The sequence below is a fragment of the Triplophysa dalaica genome, chromosome 16, assembly GCF_015846415.1.
Source record: "Triplophysa dalaica isolate WHDGS20190420 chromosome 16, ASM1584641v1, whole genome shotgun sequence".
Taxonomy (NCBI): Eukaryota; Metazoa; Chordata; class Actinopteri; order Cypriniformes; family Nemacheilidae; genus Triplophysa; species Triplophysa dalaica.
The window spans coordinates 20,209,663-20,232,929 of NC_079557.1; the positions used below are offsets into that span (position 1 = coordinate 20,209,663).

The window sequence follows — 23,267 nt, forward strand, 5'->3', positions numbered from 1 at the left end:
TCCCTTTATTTTTATAAATGTATTTATATTTATTTATTTTACATGTATATGCACATGTCTATCTGACTGTCTCAAGTATTTGTAATGAAACTGACAAAAAACGATATAAACACCATACTTTAATAAAACTACCCAGATACCAAAGATAATTGCAATTTTAATTGGTTAATCTTAACATTTATTCAACATTAAACATACAGTAACTTGCTATCTGGTTCATTTGTCTACGGGTAAGTAATGCTATAGCATCATTTTGGGTTGTAGCAGTTCTTAATTTCATCCGTTTCATTTGTTATTCTATATCAGTTGTTTTTATATGTTATTTGAAGTTAGGATAACGTGAATAAAATGATGAACAAGGTATACAATTTTTGTGATGTAATGCTCATCCACAACACATGGTGGCAGTAGTGTCAAGCTTTTCCTGGTAAATTCCTCAATTCCGAAAAAGCACGTCACACACACACACGGGGCTCTGGGGGTCAACAGAGAACATAAAACAACGTAACATGTGTTTCTTTTAAGGTAAGAAATGTTACGGTCATGTCACATTAAGTGGAAAATGAACTTCTGTATTGGGTGTGACTGCGCCTATAGACAGTAATTCTGGGGTATCAGGCGCTAAAGATGAGCGAAGTAGATGCTTAGGTTTGATGATGATGCTATAATCCACAGAAATGCTGTTTCGATAGTTTGCTCTCTTTGTTTTGATACTTTTTAACAGAACGTTAAACCGTTTTGAGACTATAATTATTAAAAATGCTGAAATGTATCTCTGAAGGTTTTGAGGGACAGCCTTTGTGTTTTTTATTGTACTGAACAGTTAAATGTCATAGAAGGAGACAATACTGTTCTATGGCTACAGTTTAAGGATTGACAGGAGAACCAATCAAATGTTCCATTCTTTCTCTGATTGTTTCCAGGTCGACAATGATACTCTGCTTTTGGCTTGTTGCAGTGACCCCAGTGTCATGCTGGGGCCAGATGCTAGTGGACACCGGGGATGTTTTCCAGCCCCAGAGCGCTCTTACTGACATGGAGTTTGGCACTGTGAGCACCTACCGTGGCCCTGGAAACTATGACCATCGACCTAATAAAGAGTTGCCCATCCTTTTGTGGTGGAGCTCCAATCTGTTTCCCCACTTCCCGGGAGATACAGAGCGCGTGGACTGTGCCCGCTTCTCCTGTCTGGTCACACGCAATCGTAAAGTTCAACTGTACCGTCGCACGGTGTCCATTATCTTCTACGGCACGGACTTTAGGGCGTACGAGGCTCCGCTGCCACGTATGCCACACCAAACCTGGGCGTTATTTCACGAAGAGTCACCCATGAATAACTATCTCCTCTCTCACAGCGTTGGCATCAGGCTGTTTAACTACACGGCCACGTTCAGGAGGGAGTCCGACTACCCACTAACCCTGCAGTGGCTGCCCTCGCTAGATTATCTCCTGACACCGTCCGCCGTGTCACTGCAGGAGAAGAACCGCTGGAGAACCGCTGGTCTGGCTCCTGTGCTCTACATGCAGTCCCACTGTGATGTGCCTTCGGACAGGGACCGCTATGTTCAGGAGCTTATGAAATACATAGAGGTACCTGGTGTTCCAAATATGTAAGCGGAGTAAGACATCTGTATTATTCTCTTTGTTCTGATGAACACCGAGAAAGATATTTGGAAGAATGCTTGTAACCAAGCAATTCTTTGCCACCATTGACCACCAAAGTAGAGAATTTACTTTATAAATATCTTTGTTCTGTTGAACCCAAAAGAAGATATTTTGAAGAATGTTGGAAAGTAAATAGATGTGGGACATTTCTGTATCGTGAAATGCAGATGAAGTGATTTTGTACATATGAAATCCTATCACAAACACGTCCTTATTGTAGCTCCGATCGATCATACTGAGAAACAACAAGCAGCTTTTATCGTGTAGTACCAAAAGTTGTTCCCTGAGAGCACTTAAGCCTAGTCTCAGACTAAAATGTATGGAAGGTGTATATCTTAACTTGAAAACATCATGTTCAGAACCACATTGCTGTTTTTTTAAGTGATGTTTTGGGTTTTCTGGTTACAATTGTTGCGAATTATGAGGACATGTCATATAGTTTTTTAAAAGCATAATAGCACCCATTTAAACAACCTTGTACCGGTGCCCTAGCAACCATTTAGAACAATTTAACAATCAAACACTTTAAAAACTGTGTATGTTTGCCATACATGTATGATCTTGACAAAATATAAACATGTAGTTATTGTGTCATCTCCAGATCGACTCATATGGGAAGTGCCTTAACAACCGACACTTGCCAGAGGATCTGGAGGACACCAGCACAGCTACTGGTGAGGACAGACGCTTCATGAGCTTCGTCGCCCGCTATAAGTTCCACCTGGCCTTAGAGAACGGCCTGTGTCCAGACTACATGACCGAGAAGCTCTGGCGGCCCATGCACCAGGGTTGTGTGCCCATATACAGGGGCTCGTCTTCAGTGGCCGACTGGCTGCCAAACAATCATTCTGCCATTCTCATTGATAACTTCCCCTCTCCCCGAGATCTTGCGGAGCACATAAACGCTCTAGATCAAGACGACACCGAGTACTCACGTTATTTGGAGTACAAATCGCCTGCAAAGATCACTAACTTGCACCTGTTGAATGTGTTGGAGACTAGAGAGTGGGGTGTTAATGACATGAGTAAACCCAACTACCTGAACAGCTTTGAGTGTTTTGTGTGTGATCGAGAGAACGAGCGTCTGGCGGCTGTAAAAGCGCACAAAAAGAATCCAGAACAGAACCCGCTCCCTCTACCAAAGATGGCCGACAGCTCACACATGGGATGTCCAGTGCCAAGTCCTGGATACGGATCTGTGGAAAGCATTGATGCCAATGATAGGTAAAACACAGCAATATTCAAAACTGTACATGTGCACAAATCATCCTCCAAGTGAGTAGTAAAAGCATGTATCACCCTTAAAATGCCACACGGCTTGGTTAGTCTTTAGCATGAGGAAGCCAGGTTACACACCCGTTTGTTTTACAAATTCTGATACAAATATAATGGTAAACAAAGATGTGTAGATTAAAAGTGTGTGTTTCTTCTCAGCTGGCACCTGATGTGGCCACAGGACTACTGGCAGAGTCTGGATCAAGCCGAGGGTTTGGAGTCACTTATCAGACATAACGTGTCAGACCCGTCATTACTATGGCAACACATGCAGAACATTGCTGTACGGAGAGCTAGAGGCCGATGAGTTTACAGACACGAAGAATGATGCTTTACCATCCGCCCAAAGGAGCATGTTAGAACCAAAACTCTCACAGCTGAGGAAAGGTCACTGTTGCCAAAATATTTTGATCTCAGCTCATTTTTAGCTGTGTTTACATTTTAAGAATAAATGAGGTGCATCTTCCCTTGAAATCATATTTCGATCGTCACACATTTTAATATGATTTCAGACCGAAGGCAACATTTTACACTTAGGCAGGTTTTTCACAGTAAAATGATGAATATCACTACAAACATGATAAAGTGAATGATTTTTTTATTCACAACAGCATTATATTACCAGATTTTTGTCCTAGAATGTTATTTTTTGGTGTTGCTGAGATTTTTGGTTTCACTTGAACCCATGAGAATTTCGAGTCCATTTTATATGAAATTTCATTTTATAAAGATTTGTGTACATCAGTATTTTTTAATGTGCTGTATTTATTTTTATACTGCAATACAATAAAGGTGGATAAAACTGTTTATTTTTGAGACTGCTGTTATACAGAAAATCACATTTTGCAATAAAGAAAATGTAAAGAATATATTGGCATCACAACAGACCAGCCATTCAGAGTCACAGAAAACAGACATTTACCATTGTTTTTTCTTGATCAAATACATTGTCTGATAACTAAAATTTGATGTTTGCATCCAAATAAAACAATCCTGTAATCCCTACAACAAGATCTTTTATGGCTCTACTAGCACACATTTAAAGCATCCCGCATTAAAGCCTCGTTTAAAGTATGTATGAACATGCTCGCATCGTTTCAAGTCTAATTCCTATAACAAGCAAGGAGAAGTACATAACAATAAAGTATATCCATTTTTCCTGGAATTAATTGTCAGACTTAAAGCACATTGGAATAGCAGCTCTCACAGTGAACAGTCCCACGGTGCAGAAACATGTTGTAGAGTAGATCTCCCATCGGCTTACTGCAGATACCGCACTTAAGAGGGGGTAAAAGAAAGTCATTCAATATGAATCCTCTTTAAAGCATGTTGTCATATGTCATTTCGTGTGGTCAAGTAACATCACACAAACAAGCAAACAGTATATTGTCATACAAAATGCTTTGTGTGAGCAGGCATCGTTCTGTACCTTAAAGCAGGACGGGTGACATGATATGTTCAGGTGCTCAATGGTGATCGTGTCATTTCCCACCAGTTCTCCACAGAATGTGCAAGACTTTTCTTTATTGCTAAAGAGACAAAATGAGGCCATTGGTCAAAGCTCATGTGACAAGATAAAAAACCTACTTTCCTCGTTGTTTAATAAGGAAATTACAGTGTTCTGCGTTAACGTCATATCATATTGCAGTAATGTAAGACAAACATCCACAGGATGTGCACATTATGCTAATTATGCTATTTATCAATCCTGATATGTGTGTGGAAATTTGCGTACCACATTTAAATGCGTGCGCAACATTATACATGAGACCCCAGCTGTTTAGCCACGAAATCCAAAACTAAACAAAGTAATGCTTTAAGTCCCCAGGAACAAGATTGAGAGCCACTGATGTGACAGTGGTGGAAAAGAAATGTGTACATGCGAATCAAAACATTTATCTAAAGAACTTTAAGGTGATGTTTGCACGCTTAATAGATATGACATGACGACATGATGTCATATTTGTGACATGGACGTGGTGAATACACCTGTGGTTCAATGTGACTATATAAAGAGGTTACCTGGAGTAGTTACTGGGGCTGCTGTAATTGTAGCCGGAGGTTGATGAGGTCACATAATCAGAGCTGCTACGACAGGGAAGACAATCACAACTCATTTTAATGCTAATAGACATTGATTTGCTCCACAGATCCACTTCAAAGCATCTCTTCACTGCTGCTGGTATTTTAGATATTTAATATTCAAAAGATACAATGGAAACCAACATTCACTGGTTCTCAATTGGTTGGTCAGTAAATCGCAACTAAACAATCAATTGCGTTACTGGGTTTACCTAATTACAAACACTATCCATTTCTGATATCAAACTCCAGCCGAAAAGCCACTTGCTGGGCTACAAAGAAATGTAATTTTTAAGTTTTTCAGTTTTTGATTTTAGGGATATTGTTCACACACACACACACACACATACACACACAATGCCGTGTTACTGAAAAAACAGTTAAAATCATGAGAAAAAAAGCTTGCTCCTTACCTGTCATCAAGATGTGAATTGTTTACATATTCTTTAACGTAGACAAAGCCCCTTAAAACAAAGGAAAAACAGAGCAGGCATTAAAAAACAACACTTCCAGGTTACAACAAAAAAGTTACACTGAATAATTTCTAACATACTTCTTAGATTCAGATTCTGGTAACTTCTCTTCGTCAGCGGTGTCCACGATTTTAGTGCTGGTTGAGCTACAAGACAAACAGTCACATTAAACACACACACCGACCACAGAAAGCTCATTTACTTGTCTGCACTTTAGTTTTAATGAGACACAAGTATACTTGGGAAAGGGTGTCTTTTGGTTAATATTTGTCTTTACGAGGCACAGGTCTTTTATACAGATAACAATAGGTAACCCAAGACATAATGCAGGGCTATACTTTTGATGTTGTCCTAGAAAACTTTCCCTTATGATGCTTAATTCTGAGTGCAGATGTGAAGCTGGACAACCAAGTTTAGTCCATGAACCTATGCATGCATTACACAGGTTTTACAGATAGTTCAGCCAGCCTGGATGCTTCAACAAATATTAATCAATCAATTCATTGGTATTAAATTAAATTATATTTTCAATTTGTCCTTTTTAGGACATTTTGTTTTGAGGTGCCAATTCGAAACACATTACACAAATGATATTAAATTATATGAACAAATCATTTAGCGTTATATTTATCACACCATATTTGCAAAATTTGATTCATAATGGTTTGATGGATGTTGAGATTTCTGTGAAAAATTAATAACAAGTGGCTTGATTTCACATTGACTACTATTGTTGTTGTTATTGACTAAATGAATCTGCAGTACTATGAAAAAAATCAGATTTTTAAGTTAATAAATAGAATAGTGGGATTGCATGAAGCAGGTGGCAGGTTAATATTAATGATCTGTCATGAAGTCCACAAAATAAACATCAGCACTTACCTCTCCATGTTCACTGTCCAATTCCTCCTGTAAATAAAGCAGATGTTGCTTTAAAAATGCTCAAATGTTCAACTGTTCTGTGATGTGAAGGCTAGTGTTTCCTCTATAGAGTTGTCTGAACGTGTATAATGTGTAGTGTGAGTTTAATCATAGAGCTCAGGTGGAGTTTTAGGGTTGGGTTCGACTCAAACTGATACCTCCTCCATGACGTTAACCCATTATGCTTTTGATCACGGGTGACGGAACTATTGTATGTCCACCCAATTTTTGACACCAATGATATTGGACCCACTCACTTTTATTTCGCGCAGCTTTAGCTACAGCCTTGACTTCAACACTGCTGCTTCCTAAATCCATCCCACCTGGCTTATTCAGAGTCTGTATAAATTAAACTCCATTCCGTTTCGACACAAGGTATCAAAGTATTGGGTCACACTTCAGTAAAGGGGGCAATTCTCACTATTAAGAATCTACGACTTTTCCCCCAATAAACTCTTAATTTCTTGCTTATAAAAAGTAAGGTAGTTGTTAGGTTTAGGTGTTGTGTAGGATTAGGGATGTAGAGTATGGTCATGCAGAACTCCATGCTAATAACAACTAGTGAATGGTGAGAATTGCCTCCTATAATGAAGTGTTACCAAGCATTGTTATATATTCTACATTAATAATGGATTGTAAAGTATTATATTTATTAAAATGATTAAATGGATGCCAACTAATTGGGAAAATAAACAACTCCCTACTACCCCTAACCTTTTTATACGCTTCATTATTAAACACCTTTAATCAAATATTTCTTCATTTTGTTGAAAATAAAAACCCTGTTGGGTTAGATATGTGATGTGAAAATGTAAAGCGAAAGGCGGATTCAAACAACAAAGCTAGTTGTCACACATCCTCCCCACTGAAGCTGCTGGTAAAGTGGTGTCATTTTTACACTCCGAGGGAGGACCACCCACAATTCTTGTGCATCCGAAGCCCATGATCTTAATGTTAAACACTTATGCTTTTAGAGTGGATCATGCAATTCGTTTCTCAATGAAATACCTCTTAGTATTAAAAGGAATGACGTCCTCGGCCAGAGACACCAAAGCATCTTCGGACATGCTATCAATGAAAAAAAGATTCAAATGTTATCCAATGCATTATTTAACAAACAACATAATGAAATGAATAAAAACAATAGTGAGAATTCAACTCACTTGGGATCCACGTTCATAGGACTCTCGTAATGTTTGATTGTATCTGTCGAGCTGAAGGTTAAAAAATCATTATCTTTTCACAGATTATACCACAAATTTCTTTTTCAAAAAGCAAACAGAGACAGATAAATGAATTCATTTTTTGCACAGTTACCTGCTGGTCGAGTCTGATATCGGATCAGAATACCACTCATGACTATGAAAAAGAGAGAAAGTGTGTGACAGTGGAGTTGGCTGGGGCTGATTGTTATACATTGAGAACCGTCAACTTTAAGATGAAATCATTACCTCTTTGTGCGATGACTTCTTACTGGAATTGGATCAAATGGATCATCACAGCTGAAAAACAAAACAGTTCACAATGAGCTCAGAAACACATACTGTTGTACAAGTTGAATTGTAATGTGACTCTGACACAGAGTTCAATTTTACACATAAGGAATAGTATGACATTCCTGCACTATTCATCCAAAGAGAATTGAATTTAATCTAAACATTTAGTACGTATGTGTTCGCTGAGGATTTCTGTTGTTAACGCAAATGTTCTGCTACAGTTGTAGGGTTGGGTACGTTCACATTTTAAGTGCTTCTAAAGTACTTCTTTACAATGTTTAATGCGCTGGCTTTTTATGCTTAACATGGTCAACTTGACAAAAAACAAGATGGCTTATTACGTAGTATTTCCGTGCTTAATACATTCCCCCAAGGTTCGTCTAGATTTCTAACATGAAAAAACGTAACTGTAATACGATTCATTAAAAGGAAGGAAGGAGGCGGGAACCGGCAAACATTCAAAACATTTAATAAAGTAATATAACAGCCGGCGGCCCCTCACGGACGACCGCCGGCGAACAAAACATAAATACAAAACACAAGAACATAAATATAAACTTAACATAAGTTCGGGCCCGGTCCTCTCTCTTCGACGGTCCGGTCCCTCGTTCCTTTTATATGCTCCCTATCTCCTACGTGATTCGAGCCCGGTGTGCGCACAGCTGGCGCTAATTCACAATTACTCACCGGACTCGAACCACGGTCTCGCCCCGCCTACTCTACTACAGTAACGTTACAACTTTAATTAGTTCCTTAATGGGCAATTATCTCGGAAAGCATGCCCATGGCAAGGCAAAAAAAAAAAAAAAACAGGCCACGCGCCAACCGACGAGCGATAAGAAGACCCGCTTACAATCACGATTGGATGTGCTGTGGGCCTGCAGCTGCAGCTCGTAACTCTTGCGATAGTGAGAGAAGTTGAGGTGTGTTTTTTTGTTCACGGCATTTAAGTGATGGATGTTATATAATTGGTGGATGTAACACTGGATTTGCAGATCATATGAAACTGATAGACGGCGCGGTCCCAGCGCTAAAAGATGCCGGACATGAACCACAAGAGGTAAGTGAAACCAAGTCAGGTATCTGTGTTTCGTTGGCAATCAGCGCGAACGTACAAAATGTAAACAACACGAATTGTGAATCAACAGTTATGCAGGGATAATGCAATGATGTATTGTGTTCTCGTGATTTAGTTCCTCCCCTGTTCACCCCCAGGAGGTTGTCTGTTTTTGGAAATAATCCTACAGCTGTATCTATCTTTTATAAATGTGATCAAACTTAATACTCTTTGAAGATATGAAGTATGCAATAATACTCTATAGCTACTCAAGATTAATATGAGATTGGCAGAAACTGCACGTTTAACCAGACCTTTAGCGACACAAATTGCTGTTTTGCTCCTAAATGTGTTTTTTTCCACAATTTATCTGTCCACTTATCTGCACGGCTGCTTGCTTTTGTATACAAGCTGTATTTATCCACTCTGTAGATGCACCAGTGTTATGTTAATATGCCAGAGAACTGGTGCGTCCGGTTTCATCTCCACACTTACACACATACACCAGCAGAGTTTTGGTCTCTTGCCACTGTTGCCTCTGGCTTACCTAGAGACTGCTGCACACATTGCTTCTTTACATTGTTTCTTACACTTGTCTTTAAATATGCATTCAATTTTAATTAATATACATTATATTTGCATGGTTTGAATTAGCATGTTACTATATATTATTGCACAAGGCGTTATTTTATATGATGCATATCTACTGACATATACTCTCTGTCTTTACATTGCTGTTGGATGACTAAATCACTCATGAGGTTTGATTTGGTAAAATTCAACAGACACTGTACTGGAATGGCCACAATACATCTAGAAATGCTGATTAAATGAACATTTGGAATGGTGTCTTCATTTGTTCTGTGGTTGTATGTTTATGGTATTGTGACAACCGTAGTTGTGAATACTACAGTCATTATAATGCTTAACACCTTCGCATGCAAACAGAGGGGTTGGAAAATTTCCAGCATCAGAAAAAGAAAAAGCTAAGAGGCTTGAAGGATGCGAAAAAAGATTGTTATGAGACGCGAACATTTAAAAAAAGAATGCAATTGTGCAGTACCTCTCAAAATGCGATGACTCTTTTACGGTTGTCCTGCTATAAGTGTAGTCAGTGCTGATTCTGAGAATAAGAGAAAATATTCAATTATTAGGTGTTATACTTTAATGCTTCAGTTACGTGCATTTCTTTTGTTTATATAGGCTTAAAATTTGCATTATTGTCAACATCATCTTGCTCTTATGCTCATGTATTCTAAGAAAAAAAGAGTAAATGTTAAAAACAAAAAATAATAAACCTGGTAGCACTAGTATTGCTGGGGAGAACATCATCAGTGAGCAGGTCCAGACTCTTCTGTGTCTGCTTTGTGTACGGCAGTGAACTGAAAGAGAAATCAAAATAGTACGTGTTACATAAAATAAATGACATCTGTTGAAACCAGGTTGAAGTCATACATTTATTCTGGAAAACAATTTGGATACATTTTTTAAGCGCACTTTTACAAAAGTGAACATTTCGGTACAATTCAATTGTTAAGTAGTGACTTAAGGAAGACCTTTTTCAGGTCCAAGCATCCATTCATTTCAAACGGGGCTACAGATTTAACAGCTTTATGAGCGCTGTTAACTCATATTGCATATTTAAATGAAACATGTATTAACTGAAAGTATACACTACAGTCACCAGGCTCATCTGACATCAATATTTGAATCAATTATGAAAAATAATTCGCTGACTGGCCATGTGGGATTTCGGTTTGAAAATAAAGTTTAGGATCACGTTTTTTGGTTGCTCGCCATGAGCGTATATTAGCATTTTTATAGCATTGATAGCAACCAATCAGAATTGATTATTCAGACAGACCGTGGTATAAACAATAATAATTAGACATTACATACTGTCAAAATAAATTAATTTGTCAATTCACATAATAGATGTTGACTGAACATATCAGATTACACATGTTTTTTCCCTACAAGGGATAATACAACCGTTTTATATATTATCATTTCTGGGTGATTTTACAAATAATCTTCAGTATGAATTAAATTTGCATATACAGCCTCTCTCACCTGCCACCTGTAAGCAAGTCTTGGCTGAGCAGATCTAGTGAAGGTTTACTGCAGGATGAACAAAAACAGCAATTATAATGAGGTAAAACAGCACAAATAGAGCTTCAGGAGCCTCAAGTTCTTCATAGAACATTAGGGTGCTCTTGTGGACTGTTACAGAGCAGCTCCTCCATTGACTTGACATTATATATAATTATAAGAGAAATACACAGCAGATTAAGTTAAAGTGATGAGTTAATGACAGAGGTAATGTGTGTCATACAGACCTCTCAGAGAGATCCAGAAGATCATCATTCTTCAAGCCATTTCTCTTTTCCACGATCAGTTTAGGATCCGTTCTGGCACACAGAAAGAAATGCAGAAAATGTTGATTAAATGATACATTATGACAGTGTGAGCAAACAGAGGAACCTTCTCTGTAAATGGCAAGGATGTAGTTATTTTTCAAGTGAGACAAAGTTGTTTATTGCATGACAATAAGTGTTGTCATGCAATAAACAACTTTGTTTATTAACTCAAAAATCTACTTTAACAGGCAAAAACGTTCAAAAAGTTATAGGTTTTGCTAAAATAAAGAGAAGCCATTATGCCCAAGCAGGTTTTTATTCATCACTCCTAATTACACATTAATGAAAGTATATTTTTTAAGAAAACATTACTAACGTATTTTTTTTTAAATGTGAACAACTACATGTAGCAGTGTGTGTGTGTGCGTGAACCAAAATGTTATGGAGGATGAGAACGTCATGAACGCTCTTTTATTAGAAACAAATATTCTCTAAATGGTTTTTTTTTGTTGTAATTTCAGAGCACGTATAGAACATCCATTCATAGTTTTTCAGAATATCTTAATTTTACTAGCTGGACATAAGATTTTCAGCAGAAAGTGCCATAAAATTACAAATATTCTCTATGCAAGGTAGAGAACAAAATTACCTGTAACACTTAACAATAGACGATTTATCAGTTTATATGTAAAAATATAAGCTGCGGGTGTCACACAAGCTGTTTTACTTGACCGCTTCAGCCGTACCATCACATATTTGTGACTGTTTAAGCTGCATGTTTCACTTGCACACATCTACTCTAACAGTGTTTCTAAGCGCATCATTTGTTCTATGGTTGCTTTTGTGAACAATTAGTTAATGGATTATCTAACATGAACTAACAATGAACAACAATTCTCAAGCATTTATTGATCTTAATTCATGTCAATTTAAGCATTGACTAAATCGTTACTAATTCATTAGTAAAATCAAACATTATCACAGTAAACATTAGTTAATGCACCATGGATTAACAAAGAATAATAAAAGCTAATTTGACTTCATTCTTGAAACATTCATAAATATATGAGGGTAAAAGGTAAAAGGGTTTGACCTCAAGATTTTTCATAATACGCATAATCCCTGCCTATAATTTACAGCTATACCACTCTCAGATGCTAATAGACTATAAGTTAAGAATAAGTGTATAAATTAATGTGTATCCACCAAAGGGTTTCTAGCCAGCTGAAGTAATGTCTGGTGTTCTTCTGAAAACTGTCAGCTGGTGGTGCTGGAGAGAGCTTTGAATGCACTACGTTTTTTTCAGGTTGCTATGATTTGGAATATCCACAGCAGTATACATGTTAAATATTATTAATAAATATAGAAATGTCCGCAATATTAACTCATTCATTGTTGTGTGTTGTGGTTGGTCAATGTATTGCGTGTTTGTCCCGACCTTCTCCAATATGATTGGACGGTTGTGTAAAAATGAACAGTGACAAGCTCTACGTTCACCCAAAGCTAAAGGGATATGCCACCGAAAAATGAAAATTTTGTCATGAATTACAGAGCGGAATATAACTTTAATTACTAAAAACATGAAAGAAAGACGAGGCTAAAACTCATGAAATATCATAGTGATATATAGACTAGTGCATAAAAATGCGGTGTCATCAGTTAGCGCAAAATAATACAGTAATTTATGCACCATTTACACGTGAGGATGTGTACATTTCTTTCATACCAACTTTACATTTTGAAAATGCAACATTTTCATGAATCCGTAAATTTACGTGAGAACGACTTTACGAATGCAAAGATTTGTTTTATGAATGAGGCCCATTGTTAGTTCATGTTAATGCAATTGCTAATGTTACCAAATACAACCTTATTGTAACGTGTTACCCGCTTATCTTTATTATGATACTTTTCTGCGTTACTGAATAATGTTTTATGTTTAAAATCATTCATTCTTATGTTTCATTGGTTTCATGAGAATGAACCGACTCACGATAATGAAGAGCAACAAAATCAAAACACTCTCTGCTGTATCCACATGAATGACATGCACTGATATAAATACAGTGTTTATGTGACAGGGCTAATATGAAGGAATCAGATCATCTTGTACCTGGCAGGCTCTGTGTTGAAGGATATCAGTGTGTCTGAAAGAGCCGTCAGACTTTCAACGCTGCAGGAAAACAAAAACACAATTAAGAAACATCAGGACAGATGATGCATGTCGATATTCACTCTATAAACCTCTCTCACTCCCTCTCTCTCTCTCTCTCTCTCTCTCTCTCTCTCTCTCTCTCTTGAATAGGTATTTAATATTCTTAATTTAAATAACAACATACCTTTGGTCTGGGGTGGGTTCAGATGCTACTTTCTTCTGAGATGTAGGGATATTTTCAGCTTTAGCTGTGGATCTGTATTCAGTTGATATTGTAGTTTGTGTTATAGATTTACTCTCAGCAACTTGTTTAATTTCTGCCGTAGATTTGGGTTGAGTTTCTGTTTTAGTCTGTATTGTAACTTTAGTCTCAGAGGCTGGTTTAGGTTCAGCTGTGGATTTAGATTCAATCACCGTTGTAGTTACTGTAGTTTGTGTTGTAGATTTAGTTTTGGGTTCATCTGTTGATTTTGTGGATTTAGATTCAAGAACTTGTTTAGTTTCTGATGTAGGTTTAGATTCAGTAACTGTTGTAATTTGCGTTGTGGGTTTCGTTTCAGAGAGTGATTTAAGTTCGGCCAAGGGTTTTGTTGCAGTTACTGCTGTTTTAGTTTCAACCACTGGTTTAGTTTCAGTTGCAAGTGATGTAGGTTTAGGTACAGGTTTAATGGCGGGCACTGGCTTTACATCCTTCACTAATGGGGCAGGGGGTTCTTTTGGGGGTGTTTTAACACTGCAAATACAGCAAAAACAAAATAAAGATACTGTTTAACAAAAATTCAACCATGTAATTGTAGGCCTATATTTGACAAATGCTGTGTGTGGTTTACCTGTGTTGAGAGGCAGATGGAGCAGGCTCTGTAGTGGGTAAATCCTCATCATCACTTATGACAACTCTACAAACCACATATGCACAAGAATTTAGGAATGGAGATGAGGGTCAAAAAAATGAAATAAATGAACTGGCTAAATGATTTGCTATTTAACTCAGAAATGTTTCAAGTACCTTTTGGCAACAAAAGAAGTGCTCGTCTGGGTAGAGCTGTTGGGTTGTTCAGATGAGCTGAAAAAGTTAAGCATGAATATAAGGTGGGATATGACTACATCAATAGAACACTAAAAGAGATATAGATGCATTCTATTGAAATAACCTTATTAGAAACATTATTATCCCATTGAAAAAGTTATTTGCACGTGGTCCTACCATTGTTACAATTCCACAGCACCATATGAATTACCATGACACCATCTCCAAAAACCAAAGCCATGGTACTATTACAATTACGGTTTTAGTATATATACTGTATGTTCTTAAAACAAACTGATACAACAAATAATGCTTCCTTTGTATTATAGTAAAATTTTTAGAAGCTGTGAAACACTTTGAGCAATAACTTCACCCTCACACTTACTCATATTTCTTTGCAGCCGACATTACATAGGAACGCTGGCTGGCCGCTGAACCTTTGAGAACACTGCTGGCTGCCGCTGTCCTGCACATGCGCACACACAAAGAGAAGGTCATTTTATGAAAAGGACCATTAACTCTTACAGCACCCTAGTTAAATCTGTGTGCAGTATCTCGAACCTCTTTTCCATCTCCTCTTCATTCAGAGCGGGCGCAGACTGCACGGGCGTCTCATTGTTGACTCGAATTGTGTGAGGAGCTCTGGGGGTAAACAGTCAAAGAAAAAGAAAATCTAAAGATGTGCTAAAAGGAGTCAAATGCTTGTTAGTGTTTTTGGTCTGGCTCACTTACATTTTCTTGTAACTATTAGAAGACTTTTTGGTGAAGCTATTTACCCCGCTTAGAAGTGAGAGAGAGATAACATATTATTCAAATTCATGTTGCAAAACTTATTTTTCTAGCAATACAACGAATCCAAGATAAACACTATAGTGGTGGATTCCAGGGTTTGACTTGAATAAAATCAGAACTGCCTAAACTGAGAACAGTTTGCACAGTTATATCTTAAAATACAACAGTGTTGTTGTTTTGTCTCAAGATGCACACCAGTAATGTTTGTTTGTAAGGCATGTTTGTAGCATTACTTAAATGTCCTGATTTTACTAAAGCCTAGTCATGACCTAATCCCCGTCCAGAAAATTGTCACATATTCAGTGTTTATTTTCAAAACGAACATTAAGGTCATTCAAATGGGATTTTGCTTACGCATATCCATTGGCTGATGAAGTTGATGTTGGCTTGGCATCTGTTTTTGTGAAAACCCCTCTGCAAAAGTAAAGAATCTAGTGTCAGGTATAACTAAGAGAAAGGTGCTGTGTCAAAAATCTACTTGTTTGTCATTACTTGACAGACTCTGAGAATATACCTGATCAGGTATCCAGATGATGCTTTTTCTCTGTGAAATAAAAAAATTAAACATTTTAATTATTTTTCATTTGTAAACTGTCAACGTTTTAACAGTTTGACCCACAGAGCTATATGCAGTATATATAAACCCTATACCCTCCCGTCTGCAGATTATCTATTACTAATGGCTTTAAGACACTTGACTTTCTGAGGGCCATCTTTAGGAACTTTGCACAGCCTCTCCGTATAACAGAGCCTGTAAGGACACGCAGATCCGAGGCCACTATTTATATAACTATTTTTTTAGTTTTGAGACGGTTTAGTGGTTTCGTGTGTATGCAGATATTTCTTGAGACGACTCTGTGAAATGTAAAGACACTGTAATATTCCCTGGTCCCCTCCCTGCTTATGGGGATGAGATTTATAGTAGATTGTCTTCATTAAAAGGCTGCTTGTCTAAGTGGTGCCTGCAAAATTATGTAGTTTTATAAATAACTGGAAGAGTGTTTGGGGCAGACCTGACCTGTTGAAAAGAGATGGTCTCCATCTCTCTGGGACATAAACAATTGACTGGTAATTAAATGTATGTAAATCATGGAGGGATAGTATTAACATACAGGAAAGCCCTAAAGTCATCTAGATCAGCATACTTTTCATCAATGATAGAAGAAGATCAGCACAACCCTGGCTTTAATTTAACACAGTGGCTAAATTAACCAAAAATGAATCATCAGCGCCTTCAGATGTTGGACATCAGCATAGTAGTGACGACTTTATGAATTTCTTAAGAGCAAAATGTACAACATTTCATCATCTAAATCAACAACATGCATGCTAGGTCCTATACCTACTAGTTTATTGAACAAGATGATCCCATTAAAATTATAGATTCTCTGCTTAGTAATATTATCTCATCACTCTCATTAGGATATGTGACATATGTCTCTTAAGCATATAAGGTGGCTTTTATTGGGGGCCCCTTGTCAAATACCTCAACTTTAACTTTGGGACTTAATTATAGACTTATATAGCTAATTATAGACCTATATTGAATCTACCTTTCATTTCTAAAGTCCTTGAAAAGGTTCTTTCGTCACAGCTATGTTCCTTCCTCTAAAGAAATGACATCTGTTAAGAATTCCGGTCAGGATTTACAGCACGTAACAGGACAGAGACTGCTCTGATCAGAGTAACAAATGTTTTGCTTTTGTCATCCGTTCATGACTGCATCTAGTAACTTGTGCTATTAGATCTAAGTGCTGCTTTTGACACCATTGACCACAGCATACTTTTACACAGACTCGAAAATTATGTTGGCGTTAGTGGAATAGTATTAAATGGTTTCGTTCAAACCTATCTAACAATTTTCAGTTTGTAGCAATAGACAATGAGGTGTCACGCAAATCATTAGTATAGTATGGCATGCCACATGGTTCAGTCTTAGGGCCTCTGCTCTTCGCACTGTACATACAACCTAGGTGGTATAATTAGGAGACTATCTAGGAGGTGTAATTAAGAGACACAGAGTACATTTTCACTGCTATGCTGATGATACTCAACTCTACATTTCCTCGAAGCCTCACAAAACACAGCAGTTCACCAGAAGAATGGAATGCATAGTTGATATAAAAAACCGGATGAGTAGCAACTTCTTATTGTCAAACTCGGAAAAAACAGTAGTGTTACTTTTTGTTCCAAAAACCACCATACGTAACCACAAAGAACACTGCTTAGCTATTGACGGATGCTCAATGAAACTCTTGTCGTCTGATAGGAATCTGGCCATTTTATTCGATAATAATCTGTCATTTGAAAACCATGTTGCCAACACCTGGAAACTATATTTTTTTATTTTAATGAATATCTAAATTATGTCATTTGCTGTCACTAACATATACAGAAAATGAATTCAAGCATCAGCAACGTATTCAATTTAAAATCTTACTGACTATCTATAAGGCCCACCACAGTTTAGATCCACAGTTCCTGAGCGAACTTCTACTACTATACAGTCCCACACGTTCACTACGCTCTTTGGGCTCTGGACAGTTAATAATGTCTAGAGTTTCAAAATCAACTGCAGGTGGTAGATCCTTTTCCTACCTAGCGCCCAAACTATGGAACAGTCATGTACGGGAGGCAGACACTCTCTGTCAGTTTAAATCTAGATTAAAGACGCATCTCTTCAACCCTGCAAACACAACACTTCTATAATACAATTACAACTGCCTTTTCTCATTGTTCCGAGGTTTGTAACCAGTCCAGATGGTGGAGCTGAAAGAGGGTTCCCCTGGCTGGGCCTGGGTTTCGCAAGGCTTTTATTCTCCACTGAACTTTTGGTGTGTGTACCTGGTAAACCCTACGATATGGGGAAAAAATATCCCCACAAAGATTGCAATATCCAAAATACTTGTCCTTGCTGGGACATTTTTTGGTAACCATGAGGGAACAAGCTTATAACTCATACAGAATTAACTTTTTTGAAAATCTAAAAGAGCAAAAAGTTTTGTGTGATTGTTGGGTTTAGGGATAGGGTTACGGGTAGGGAATATGATATGCCTTTTGTACAGTATTAAAACCATTGCGTCTATGGAATGTCCCTATAAAATGTGCGTGTTTATGCATGTGTCGGTGTGTGTGTCTCGGTGTGTGTGTGTGTGTGTGTGTGTCCTTGCATGTGCATGTGCATTTACGTGTGTTTTGGTGTGTGTTAGTGTGTGTGTCAGTGCGTGTATGTTATTTAATGTATTCCTTATAGTAAACATGTTTTCTTGTACATTTCATTGTAATAATAGATTAATGCTATAAAGATAAAAATTGAGTTGAGTAAAAGTGGCTGCTAAAAATAAATGTGCAAGTAATATAACTCAAGGAGGGTGTTAATACTTCTCAGTGTTGACTGTGGGCAGAGGATCTTTAGTTGTGGCTGTAGAAACAGGACTTGTTTCTTCCAACACGCCATCTGAGCGGTTTCCCCGCACCTCAGCAATCCTACCAGGAGAAGAAAATGATTCAAACCTGTGTTAGTGCGTAGCTAAACTTTGGACTCATCAATCTCTGTGACTCTCCTTTTACTTTCCGCTGTCCCTTTCCGTCTCACTCAAACTGACTAATTTCTTGCCTACCATGGTTTCTCATCCTCCTCTTGCTCAAGATTATCCTGCTGGCGTCTCTGTATCCAGCTGTTGTCTCCTTTCAGAGCAGTGCGGACCTTTGTGGTCTTTAAAACAGACTGTCTGTTTCCCTCTAAAAACAAGAACATACCAGACAAAATTTTACAAAGATAATATCAATATTGCAATTCTATATTGTGAGGGAAATGGACACTATGAGAACTAGACAAAATGAAAACATAAAGATAAAAGTTGGGTGTTTTAAGCATGCATGACATGCAGCACAACAGGATTTAACAGTGTGGTGTGCTACATCTCTGGTTAAAGTGAGAGTGGAATGCAATAAATTATTACTGACTTGTGAAAAAGTCAGTCAGATTGATTTATATAATATTAACTACAAAAAGACTTTGATTCAAAACTTACCCATGGATATTTTTTGTAGCACTCGCTTCGAAAAACTTCAAAAACCTGGATTAAGGAAATAAGAATATAACGACATTTATATGAGAACATTTATATAAGATACAGAAGTAGAGTTCCTCAAGTTGAAATGGCAGGGATTCACTGTGGGGACTATGCTTAATAATATTAACTCTTAGAATAGGTTTTCTGGTAAGGATCTATTTATTACCATTAGTTAACTACACAAATTATCATGAGCTAGCGATGACCAGTACTTCTGCAGAATTTATTCATCTTGTTTTGTATCAATTTCAACATTTTTCAAATCAAAAGTTATAACTGTTCAGTGTCACGTTAGTTTATGCACAATGAACTCACGCGAACGAGCAAGAAATAGTTGTGTGTCTATTAACTAACAATAACAAAGATTAAGCGCATCCCTTGTGTATAATGTTAGCAAAAGTAATGAAAATATACCATTTAAGGCCCTCCACGGTTTATCTCCACAGTACCTGAGTGAACTTCTACTACTATACAGTCCCTCACGTTCACTACGCTCTTTGGGCTCTGGACAGTTGATAATACCTCGAGTTTCAAAATCAAGTGCAGGTGGTAGATCCTTTTCTTACCTAGCGCCCAAACTATGGAACAGTCTTACGAATAGTGTACGGGAGCAGACACACTCTGTCAGTTTCAATCTAAATCTAGAGCACCTGCATATTCACAGGTAGTTGAGACTAGGGCAATTGTCATCGAACTGCCATAGGACTGTATACTTGCTGTAAGGTTTTGAAACTCTTTTGTTCCTAGTCAGTCCATGTTATTCTTCTAGATTTATTTAATCATCAGAGTTAACAGTGGCTGCGTTAATATTTGTCATTAAAAATGCGATCTCTATGATCCGAACAAGCATATCGAATCTTCAGACAAACAGCACGTTTACACTGGTCAACATCAAGTTGCTTCCACAACTGGATACCTGTCGGATCTCTCCAGTTTCCCACCCACTATTTAAAATGTCTGCTATTTAAAAGTAGCCCAGGTGCGGGGAGAGGATGAGCATGTTGCAAATGATACACTGGAAAGTATAGACGTCTGCCATGTGTTATTTCAATTATGTGGAATTCAATAAATGCAGGAATACAGTAAAACTTTTATAATTACCAGATGAATATTATAAATCCAAATTCCATAGATGAGAATATTAAACTAGTCTACAAGGTAAAATGAAAATATATTCATTAATACATATATCAAAAATCCATGTGTATAGGCCTAAGTCCGTGTATATAGACTGTCCCTGCTCTCCCGCGCACTCCCGTCATTTAAAAACCAACGGTCATTTCGTTTTACTTCACTCACATTAGTTTGTGTTTCTAAGAATCTAATAGTGTTGTTATTCATATTTGTGACATGAAAATAAACAAATGATGCGTTTAAAAACACTGCTGTTGCTGTGTGTGCGAGTCAAATCCATGCATTAACACGAATTAATAGATTCCAAATGTCGTGTCTATGCCACAAACTGCTGAGACTGGGTTGGACTCAGGGGCGGACTGGCCATCGGGCGTTATCGTTTGGGGCCGGAATGGATGCTTTGGCCTCTCAGACGGACGTATTATAAATGTATTAAACACGTATGCAGCAGTATGCAAAACATACGGCTGAAACCGTAGGAAATAGAAATTCACACGAATGAGCCACCTTTTAAAATAGGTATGAACTCCCATCAGATTGCGTTGATATATATTTATATATATGAAAAATTAAGATTTAAAGTCGGGCTGACTGCAACGAAAATAGGGGGAAATTTGTGTCAGTAAACACGAAATAATAGATTACAGATTACAAATATTGTGGAGGTCAAATCAATAGTGGTCAAATAGTGGACAAGTAAAAAAAATGACATACATTATGATTTGACATACATACCCTGTATGTTGCAAATAATGATAGACTGTTAAAAAGTATTCACGATCATTTCGTGGGAAAATGAATGACTGCAACGTTCGGGAGCAAGAGTAAACTTTCCGCTGTATTTGTCTCTGCACCTTGACAGGCTTTGGACGGACGAGAGAATAATGATAGCGGGCGGGGTTTTCTGTGAAGTTGTACCGGTTAATGTAGATAAACTGGCTGGATTGTGTTTACATTACATTGATATCTAATTACAAAGCGTCCACGACTACCTCTGGATCAGGACACGCTGCGGATGACATTCTGATCAGAAGCGCTTTTACACTTGTCTTTCAAGCGAAGATTCCAGTTTATTTCATAATCATGTGGCAGATCCTGTCTGTCCACTCCCGACCGAAAACATCCTTCTACAGTATTAATGTATATTCAAAGGACTCTACGTCCTGAACCTCTTACATAACAGATAAAGCTTTTATAAGAGAGAGATAAAATTGTATATCATTACAACGTCCAGTATGGCTTTCAGTAATCTCCTAAATACACATGTACATCCTGATACATGTCATTAAAACTACAGTAACCAATATAATTTTTGGTTGGTTTCCATCCTAGATTGTATCTGTTGTAATTATCAGATGTGACCATTCTTAAAACTCGCTTAACAAAATGCTCAACATCTTAAGTGTACAGAATGAAGAAGCAAAGCTAACGCCACACAAAAATGACCCGAGGCTTGTTAAACAAAGCATCAGAAACTCAACAGAGCACATTAAGTCAAAACATTTCCCCTTTCCCAAAAGAACATTGAGCTTTGCTCCATGGTGACACAATGTGATATCAAGTGTAAACACAGTTTGTTGAAGAGGAAACAATGACTGAGTGAAAGCCAAATAATTGTATGAAGTCAAATGCACTTTCACCAGAGTTACAGTCTATATCAACCAGTCAAGGTTTTTTTTAGTTGACTAAAATTAAAACTTTGAAAACGTTCCTGTTCATTGAAATCTAGTCAAATATTGACCTAAAGATTATTGGAAAAACTTAAGGAAAAAATGTCACGTCGCCTCAAATATAAACTGAAGTAAGTTTAAAGCAGTAAGATTATAGTAATGAACAAAAACTGAAATAAAATAAAAAAGAATTAATCTCATATTGCAACATTAAAAATAAGCCCCAAAATTAAAAAATGTCAGAAGCATATACAAAAATTGCAAAAAAAAAAAAAATCTACAAATAAAAGCTCATTTATAAACATTAGCAAAACCAAAATCAAAATCAAAACTATAATAACTCTGCAACCAGAACAGATGAAATCAATCATGAGTGTTTACACAGAATAAAAAAAGAAAGTCTTTTAAAGTTAACCAAAGTGCTAAATAATACAACAAAAACACAATCACAATACATTACAGGCACATGGCAAAAAAACAATTCATGGAATAAATCAAAAGCCAGCAATACAGCGATATATATATATATATATATATATAGTGAGTAGATGTCAACCCCAAATACTATCACTACTTTGTGACATTTTATTAAAAGCACAAGTGACTTACCTGGTCAGCTTGAGTTGAGCTGTGAGTAATATCTTGGGTCACAGATGCACTGAGCAGGGCTAGAAAACGACTGTGAGCTCTTGGCTCAGTAAACACACTGACGCTTGCACACACACACACACATTGTGTTTAGTGACAGCAGTCTTCTCCAGCGAGCAGGTACGGGCGTGGGCACAGACCTGCCCAGCCAGTCAGGGAGGCCTGGCCCACCAAACCTAGGTGTGTTCCTGCCTATGTGTCTGTAACTGAGTGTTATGGGTGGAATAGAAAGTGCGCTACTTGCATACCATTGACAGTTGACTTCTGATGTATGTCATTAATAGATAGAGACCAAGCTGGAGAAAACAATGAATGGAAGTGATGTCACGCTGATCTTGTTCACCTGCCCACCCAGCAATACAAACCAGCATGACTTTGACACAGAAACTGGCAAGAATGGCATCTTTAAGGGCTGGGACGATCTGAATAGTCTTAT

The 23,267-nt window shown here is 37.5% G+C and overlaps 2 protein-coding genes across 3 annotated transcripts; one reads left to right on the forward strand and one right to left on the reverse strand.

Moving 5' to 3' along the window:
* The first annotated feature begins 435 nt into the window (after positions 1 to 435).
* fut11 (fucosyltransferase 11 (alpha (1,3) fucosyltransferase)) lies at positions 436 to 3,749 on the forward strand. The gene is made up of 4 exons (XM_056770094.1): positions 436 to 525; positions 924 to 1,590; positions 2,267 to 2,889; positions 3,100 to 3,749. The coding sequence occupies exons 2-4, from the start codon at positions 931 to 933 to the stop codon at positions 3,245 to 3,247; spliced, it is 1,431 nt and encodes a 476-aa protein (XP_056626072.1). The 5' UTR covers positions 436 to 525; positions 924 to 930; the 3' UTR covers positions 3,248 to 3,749.
* znf185 (zinc finger protein 185 with LIM domain) lies at positions 3,728 to 22,947 on the reverse strand. Of its 2 annotated transcripts, none has more exons than XM_056770093.1 (27): positions 22,793 to 22,947; positions 19,338 to 19,382; positions 18,924 to 19,044; positions 18,685 to 18,789; positions 15,818 to 15,847; positions 15,658 to 15,717; positions 15,244 to 15,291; positions 15,073 to 15,153; positions 14,897 to 14,977; positions 14,491 to 14,547; positions 14,315 to 14,380; positions 13,669 to 14,217; positions 13,443 to 13,502; positions 11,309 to 11,380; positions 11,043 to 11,090; positions 10,268 to 10,351; positions 10,033 to 10,092; positions 7,868 to 7,918; positions 7,734 to 7,775; positions 7,580 to 7,630; positions 7,425 to 7,484; positions 6,378 to 6,404; positions 5,576 to 5,641; positions 5,436 to 5,486; positions 4,963 to 5,025; positions 4,370 to 4,469; positions 3,728 to 4,217 (listed from the first exon to the last, which is right to left on the reverse strand). In XM_056770093.1, the coding sequence occupies exons 2-27, from the start codon at positions 19,339 to 19,341 to the stop codon at positions 4,119 to 4,121; spliced, it is 2,136 nt and encodes a 711-aa protein (XP_056626071.1). In that variant the 5' UTR covers positions 19,342 to 19,382; positions 22,793 to 22,947; the 3' UTR covers positions 3,728 to 4,118. The 2 variants fall into 2 exon arrangements, with proteins under 2 accessions (XP_056626071.1, XP_056626070.1); XM_056770092.1 differs by having other exon boundaries at positions 4,963 to 5,028; positions 22,793 to 22,946.
* Between the last annotated feature and the right edge of the window lie 320 nt (positions 22,948 to 23,267).

Bases quoted from the DNA above. Each gene is read 5' to 3' on its own strand.
- fut11 (XM_056770094.1), top strand. From the start codon at position 931: ATGATACTCTGCTTTTGGCTTGTTGCAGTGACCCCAGTGTCATGCTGG. The intron at 1,591-2,266 runs GTACCTGGTGTT...TGTCATCTCCAG, and splicing joins AGCTTATGAAATACATAGAG to ATCGACTCATATGGGAAGTG. The intron at 2,890-3,099 runs GTAAAACACAGC...GTTTCTTCTCAG, and splicing joins AGCATTGATGCCAATGATAG to CTGGCACCTGATGTGGCCAC.
- znf185 (XM_056770092.1), bottom strand. The intron at 15,848-18,684 runs GTATTAACACCC...TTTATTTCACAG, and splicing joins CCCACAGTCAACACTGAGAA to AGAAAAAGCATCATCTGGAT. The intron at 14,381-14,490 runs GTACTTGAAACA...TGTGGTTTGTAG, and splicing joins ACTTCTTTTGTTGCCAAAAG to AGTTGTCATAAGTGATGATG.